The sequence below is a fragment of the Talpa occidentalis genome, unplaced genomic scaffold (assembly GCF_014898055.3).
Source record: "Talpa occidentalis isolate TD23 unplaced genomic scaffold, MPIMG_talOcc4v2.1, whole genome shotgun sequence".
Classification (NCBI taxonomy): domain Eukaryota; kingdom Metazoa; phylum Chordata; class Mammalia; order Eulipotyphla; family Talpidae; genus Talpa; species Talpa occidentalis.
Window position 1 is genome coordinate 26,176,682 of NW_026555331.1, and position 7,964 is coordinate 26,184,645.

The window sequence follows — 7,964 nt, forward strand, 5'->3', positions numbered from 1 at the left end:
CAGTACAACTGGTGTATGCATTTTATGATCCTATAAATGGGAAGACCATATTTTAAGGTGAAGAAAAACATAAGGCCGAGTACATGGTCAGATCTAGTGATTTCCACGCTGACACTATGCTGTACCAGCAGAGACATCCCTCTGCTGTGATGAAACTGGAGCCTTCAGGGTTTAAAAAAAGAACAGCATCAAGGGCAAGGCATCATATCTTGGCAAGAAATGTTTAACACAGTTTCCACCGTCACCAAGCTCTCCGCCTACATTCTACACCCTGCTTCTATTTAAGTCCCAGGCACTCCACTGGCCCATACTAAGCTGGTGCCCAGGCTATCAGCAGAGACAAGAAGGGTAGCATGGCTCCAGGAGAAAAGGAACGAGAGGGGCCAGCCAAGAGTACCCTCCGGAAGATCCGCACAGCCACCTTGGTGATCAGCTTGGCCAGAGGCTGGCAGCAGTGGGCAAATGAGAACAATACCAGGCAAGCCCAGGAACCTGCCGGCTGGCTTCCTGGAGGGACCCAGGACCCACCCCCAGCTCCTAAACCAGTGACACACCCCACTCCCGACCAGAAAGCTCAGAGGGTCCCCACACCTGCCTCTCAAGCACCAGAAGGATGTGGAGATGGACAAAACCCAGAGGACATCACTGAGGTCCCCCATATCAAAAGGAAAGAAGTAACAAAAACGGTTGTCAGCAAAGCTTATGAGAGAGGAGGGGACATGACCAACCTCAGTCACAGATATGAGAAGGACAGTGGCACGCCTGACCCCGAGCAGCCAGAGAATGACATTGACAGACTCCTCCACAGCCGTGGCTCCCCAACACGGAGGAGAAAATGTGCCAACCTGGTATCTGAACTCACCAAAGGCTGGAAAGAGATGGAGCAGGATGAGCCCAACTGGAGGAGCGACAGCATCGACACAGAAGACAGTGGCTATGGTGGGGAGGCGGAGGAAAGGCCCGAGCAGGATGGAGAGCAGGTGGCCACTGCCAGAATCAAACGTCCCCTGCCCTCCCAGTAAGTGATTGCTTCCTTCAGTTCCTCATCCTGCTGTGAGCCCCAAAGAGCCCAGGGACTTGGAGAGTAGCAAAGAGTTGCCGAAGTTAGAGTGAGAATCTCAAAGATTGGGCGGGCAGAGAGATCCTGGGGTCAGGGGAGGCATGGCCCTGGGTTAAAAGGGTGGTGCCAAGTCCAGATGTGGACCTATGGTCTAGGACTTGACCTATTTTCTCTTTTGAACTGAGCACTTAAAGGTTAGCTTCAGCAAAGATGAAACCACCAGAGAGGGGTGTTCATTTTGGGTAAATACTTTGAGTCAATTCTATAAAAAATATAATTGTTCATTTCCCTGCAGAGCAAAGTGTTTACTGGTAAACTGACAGAAAAAAAATTTTTCCTTGTCCCAAAACAGTCTATAATATGAGAAAACACATTCACCCAAAGAGTGTCTGTAAACAGGTGAGAAGCTGCTATTTAACTTTTGAGAGCAGACACTAAAGTCAGACAGATCCAAGTTCAAATTTCAGCTTTGCCCTGACTGTGATTAACAATCTGGTATCATCCACTTCAAAGTTGCTAAGATGGTAGATCTTAAATTATCAAACCAAAGAAACAAAACAAAAATCTGGTTCTTTTTCTAAGCCTGTTCCCTCCTTTGCAAAATGACAGCACAGTAACCTTTTGAGATAAATTCCATTACATGGAGACAAGTCAGATTAAAGCTTCCATGCACTTAGCACAATCCTAGCCCTTTATGTCCAATGTAGAAAAACTATTATTATTTACATAGATTCTACTGTTCAGCAATTTTTTAAACCTTAGAAAGAAATTCCTACTCATAGACAAAGAGAGAAATCCTACTAAAGCTAAATAATTGTAATATCACAATCCTAAGACATTTATGTATTAAACATACAGACACATGCTGACTTGAACTGTTACAGCAACTCTACCTGCTCCTAGTAGAAAGTCAGGATATATTAATCTACAACCACAGGGTATCAAAATATGGGGAAAGCTCTGATGTGATGAGTGGTTATAAACTGATTCCCTCTGGGAACAGTTAGATGTGTAGGTGTGCTTCTCAAGTTTTATGAAACAATCAGAAAGCAAAGAACAAAATTGGTTACCTAATTTGACAAAGAGCTGTCTTATATCTTATGTCTTTAAATGTTTTGAAAGAACTAGAACTACTACAAAGATGAAAAATGAAATGGCAAACATGTCACTATAAGAATCTCTCATGCATTTAGTGTGTGCTATGAGCCTTTGACAAGCTCTGTTCTTGTAATTTGCACAATACTATGAGGTCAGTATTATCCCATTTTAGGCATGAGACCACCCCCCCTCAAAAGCTCAGAGGGGAAGTTTATCCAGCAAGTTAGTGACAAAGGTGAGTCACGCCCAAAATTTTGAAATTGGACAAGGTGCTACCTCTCATCTGATGCCTTGAGGATGTGCTCACAGTCTGGATAGTGCTTCTGTTTTCATTACTTCAGGAATTCATGGTCAAAAATAGCTATTATGCCAGAACATGGAGAACTATAGCCTAACTTCTGGCCTTGTGGATTTTGGCATGTGTGTGTGAAATGGAATAACAAAACCCAAAAGAATAAAGACTGAGGATGGCACCATGAATATCTTATTAGAACATTTTGAATTGAGCTGAGGCAGAGAGATCACAGTTGAGACCTCTCTCAAATTTATGCACTCTTCTTTGGCACTTGTCAAAGCATGTTTCATGTGATTATTCATATAATCACCACAGCATTGTCATGAGGTAGGTATAATCATTACCCCCATTTGATACACGGGAACATGAGAAAAAGAAGTACTAGGGAATTATACAGCCCACAGTACTTGAACCCAGCATTCTGGTTCTCAAGTCCACCCTTTTGACCCCCACTCTGAACAATCTCACGGAAAAGTGGGGATTGTACAGGGTTCTTCTCAGGGTTTCTGAGATCAGGCATGTACATGAACACTTTACTCTGTGACGGAGAGATCAATGCATCAGCTTTGAATGAGAGATGGATTTGAATCACGATTATTCTTGCGAATTCTAAGTCTCTTTGCCCTCATCTAAAAAAAATATAGATATTATAATTCATAATTATTTAAATATTAATAATGGAAAACAATGGACTAGAGGAGCTACTTAATAGATTTTACCCATTATAATGCTTTGGTGATCCAAACCTTTCACGATGCCAGGAGCTTGGCTCTCAGGTTTGGCCCAGGGAATGTGGGAATTAAATTGCTTCTTCCTTAGTTACTTTCCCTTGGTCTTAGAGTACAGAGGGTACCAGAATGTTGTACACAGCAAGAGCAGTTCTTAATGTCAGCAGTAATCCTAGCTGTGCTCACGAAGCTTCAGCTGAAGCCTAATGGCACCTTTTGCCTGATGGGATTCTCAAATACTGCTTGAGAAATGAATGTGACTTTGTTCAGGAAGTACATTGAAAGGAGTTTTTGTTCACTTATAGGGCAGAATCACAGTAGATACTCAGAATACAAAAAGTATGAGTTAATGGATTATACTATTCCATTTTCTTTCTTCCAATATGTTTCAATTTTTTTCTTTACCAAAATGTCCCAGCCTCAAATCTGGTATGAGCTTTGGGGTCTGCTGGGATGGCCTTGTCTTTGTTTTGAAGCCTGTGCCTGTCACTGATTGCCATGGGGCCAAGATGTTTGTTCTCCTTTGCAAATGAGATCAATAGTCTCAGCAGCTGAACACTGAACAGGGACAGTGCATGGAGAGGCACAGACCAGTAGGCAAGAGAAATCTGTTCCACTGCAATGTGGTGTAATTCTTACTACTTTTCCATACATACATGAACTTTCATAGTTGTAATATTTATGTATTTAGTTTTGCATGGTACTTTGTCCCAATTAACTTTGTCATATACTTTTTTCCATGTGGCTATAAAGAATAGTAGTGTTATATGTAGCAGTAAATTCCAAGTTTGAGTTCTATTTGATAGTGAAACTGAATGCAGCAAGCTTAGACCTTTTCGAAACACAAAATGAGGGAATTAATGAACGTTCGCCATCTAGTGGATGTCTTTCCTCTTGTGAAAACAATACTAATACCTCTATGAAGGACTTCCTAATAACGTCTGTTATTTTCCAGCATTTGGATAACCACATTTCATGAAGTGAGTTTGGATAGTGAGGAATCTGACCCTTTCCCTGTTTTCAGTAACAAATTTTGAGAGGGGATAGGAGTGACTTAGGCCACACATGCTAGTCACATAAGCAACTTCAGCTCTGCTTTAGTGTCCAATTCCAACGTTTCTAGGCATGAGGCCCCCAGGTGTAGGGAAGTAGGGTGGTTGTGAGGGTATGGAGTATGAATCTCTGACTGCTAGATTGTCTGTGAGTGTTTTACTCATGAAGGCAGAGAAAACAAGGCAAGAGAAATCTAGGGGATTGGAGATACAGAATAGGGAAGTCCTTTAACAAGAGTTGCCTATTTAAAAATTAGGCTGGCCCCCTCATGACATTTTGTTTACACTTTCCAATGCTAGTTTTATATATGAAAAATGCATTCCAAGTTGCAAGGATAAACATACACACACACACTTCAAACACCACTCATCCCTTTATCATATGTGGTACTTGAAGCTGAGCAGCATCACAGCACAGTGGAAAGAGCTATGACTTTACTTTGGATGGTTTTGTGCTTGAATACTGACTCTGTCACTGGTTGACGGTGGTGTTTCATGGCAGTTACACACAGACTCAGGAATAAGTTTAACTTTGATTCAAATCCCAGTTTTCACTTAGCAGATTATGACTTCAAGGAAGTTAGTTAACCCTTCTGAATTCACTTTCCTCATCTGTGGAGTGAGAATTGTGTGCATCACACAGAATGGTTGTGGGGTATCAACAAAATGCTTAAAAGGATGCTAGTACAAGTGTCCAATATGTGTAACTACTGGTAGCTGGTGTTTTCTACCAATACAACTTGGTATTTCAAAATTTGTGGTACATCATTGATACCAGTACAGATAGGCTCTCATTAAAAATCCATTTATGAAAATCTGTCCCTGAGTGAATATTGCAATATATGTTGGTGGAATAAGACTTATTTGGGGGACATAACTGATTTCAGAAGCCCTATGCATTTGTGACTGCAGTTTTAAAATGTTATTAACATGTGGCTTTATGATACTTATTTGCAGTAGCTTTGCATACAGATTTTTCTTGAAATAGCTTAATAGCCTTAGTGTTTAGAGCATTATTATTGCTCACAGAGAAAATAATTTAGAGGAACCTACACCAAGCTGAGAACAATGGTGGAACTGTGTTTGACTAGTCACCTTTCATTTCTACTTTTTTTGCATTGTGTTTGCTTCTTTCATAAAAAAAAAAAAAATGTATACTTACATTAAGATGTCTATATATTCCAGGAGTACAAAGAAGCCAGCCACATTTGGGATGTTAAAGTATCAGTATTGATTCCTTACCCTCTCTTTTCCTCAGGGCAAACAGATTTATGGAGAAACTCAGCTGCAAGGCCCAGCAGAAGTACAGCCCAGTTGACAACCTGAAAGGGAAATGGCAGCAGTGGGCCGATGAGCACATCCAATCTCAGAAGCTCAATCCTTTCAGTGAGGAGTTTGATTATCAGCTGGCCATGGCCACCCGCCTCCACAAAGGAGATGAGGGCTACGGCCGTCCTAAGGAGGGGACCAAAACTGCAGAAAGGGCCAAGCGAGCCGAGGAGCACATCTACAGAGAAATCATGGACTTGTGCTTCGTCATCCGTACAATGGCTCGCCACAGACGCAACGGCAAGATCCAGGTTACTTTCGGTGACCTCTTTGACAGATATGTTCGTATTTCAGATAAAGTCGTGGGCATTCTCATACGTGCCAGGAAACACGGGCTGGTTGACTTTGAAGGAGAGATGTTGTGGCAAGGCCGAGACGACGATGTTGTGATTACTCTGCTTGAGTGAGCCTTCAATAAAGAAGGTCACATTCGGTCCACTATTGTCTTGATATGAAATGTTCATGTAGTAGAAATTAAAGTGCAAACTTCTTTGTAATAAATTATTAAACAATTTTGACATATATAACTTTTCGGGACTCTTTATGAGGGCATTTGATGATTTCGAGAAAGCATAAGACATTTTAGAAAGCACATTGTGTAATTAGTATGTACTAGTAAATATTTGAAATTCCACTTATCTTTTAAGCAAATATATTTGGTGATTCATTACAGATATTTAATATTATATCTAAGAAGAGTGCTGACTTCAACAGCAGCAAAATATTTCATTTACAAAAAAGATTCCATTAACTTTGATAAAAATAAACAATATTTTCTAAGATGCTTGACTTTGTTGTATTATTTTCATGATAGCATCACTTATAAAATAGGCACATTAATAAAATGTTTTCAAATAAGATGTTCAAATTGTTGAAATTCCTCACTGTCACCTTAGTTATGGAATTTAATGGGTTTCCAGTAGGAGTGAGCCTTCCTCTTCCTGCATGATTTAAGCAAATCACATAAACACAGACATTTCCAGTGGGCGTAGAGCTGAAAGGGAAAGCAGTTATGTTCACCTTCACTATGAGAGTAGAAGTGAGAATTGAGATATACTTTCCTTTGTAGGACTTCTTGGAGAAGTTTATTTTTTCTCAAAACTGCAATGAGTCATGCTATTTACTCTTAGGTCAATGTACAATGAAGTAGACCTAGAAAATTCTACAATGAAGTAGAATGGTCATTGGCAAGTTAGACACAGGTATCAAATATTCTGATTTTCCTCATGCTGTAACAAATTTTATGAAAATCTTAAAGCCGTAAAACAGCAATATAAGTCCTACTAAAGTGAAAAACTATAATATGACTATGAGGAAGATGACACTACTGTTAATTTTCTTTCTTTTTTTAAAAAAGATTTATTTATTTATGCATACAAGAACTGGGGTATAGGCTAGATGTGCAGGAGGGTGAGAGGATTCACCAGAGACAGAGAGGGGAGCAGAACAGGCAGACTGACGAAATACACCACTGAGGGGAGCAGTGGGCAAGACAGAAGTGGTCTGCCATGCCATGTGGGTCACTCCCTAGCTGTCTGGGGTATCGAACCCATGCTACAGAGGCTGCAGATAGCTTCACAGCACTGTGCTCAACCCACTGTGCCACGGGGGAGGCCCCCTTGTAGGTATTTCTATAATTACAAATACTTGCAATAGGTTTGCATGAAATAGAGTATCAATAGCACTGTACAGTTGGCTTCCAGATCTTCTGGATTCTCATTTTCCAGTTTGATGTTTAAAAGTTTTTTGACTGTTGAAATGTACTTTTTTTTTCCCACCACTTCTGTCTGGATCTCCATTCAAATGTTTGATGACTCTCAATTTTTTTTTTTTTTTTTTTTTTTGTGGGAACCTCGCCAGCAGCCGGGGAACGAACCAGTGCTGCAGAGGCTGCGGGCAGCCTCGCAGCCCAGTGCTCAACCCCTGAGCCACCAGGGGAGGCCCAATGACTCTCAATTTTTATAACCCAAAGTTATATGGCTTCCTTCTTCCTTGTTCCCAAGTTCACTTTCTTATCACTCTCCTCACTTACACTAACAGGAGGAAGTTCTGGGCTTGAGGTTTCTCCCACTCTGTGGTAGAAAATGAGGCTGCCCCTATAGTCTTTGCATTCTGCTTTCCCCTTCCCTTCCCAAACTTCAGTTCCTTTTTTTTTTCTAATATATAGGAATATTCCTGTGTAAACTAGATTTCGGTGTAACTCACGCTCAGGGAAGGATTATTGTACTTTCTTTATCAAGTGACTCCGTACAGGTATCATAAAAGGAACAGGAGACCCATCTGTTCCATGCTGAAGTGGCCTCTTAGTGCAGTACCCCCTAAGGTTCCTACATTTGTTTTTATCCTCAGTGCCTAAGATACACAGTCAATGTCTATTGGTTTCATTTACAAATGCTCTGTAT

General features: G+C 40.9%; 1 protein-coding gene across 1 annotated transcript; it reads left to right on the forward strand.

Moving 5' to 3' along the window:
• Positions 1-353: 353 nt before the first annotated feature.
• ABRA (actin binding Rho activating protein) lies at positions 354-6,309 on the forward strand. Its single transcript, XM_037497207.2, has 2 exons — positions 354-1,018; positions 5,492-6,309. The coding sequence occupies exons 1-2, from the start codon at positions 354-356 to the stop codon at positions 5,967-5,969; spliced, it is 1,143 nt and encodes a 380-aa protein (XP_037353104.1). The 3' UTR covers positions 5,970-6,309.
• Positions 6,310-7,964: the final 1,655 nt, after the last annotated feature.

Bases quoted from the DNA above. Each gene is read 5' to 3' on its own strand.
- ABRA (XM_037497207.2), top strand. From the start codon at position 354: ATGGCTCCAGGAGAAAAGGAACGAGAGGGGCCAGCCAAGAGTACCCTC. The intron at 1,019-5,491 runs GTAAGTGATTGC...TCTTTTCCTCAG, and splicing joins AAACGTCCCCTGCCCTCCCA to GGCAAACAGATTTATGGAGA.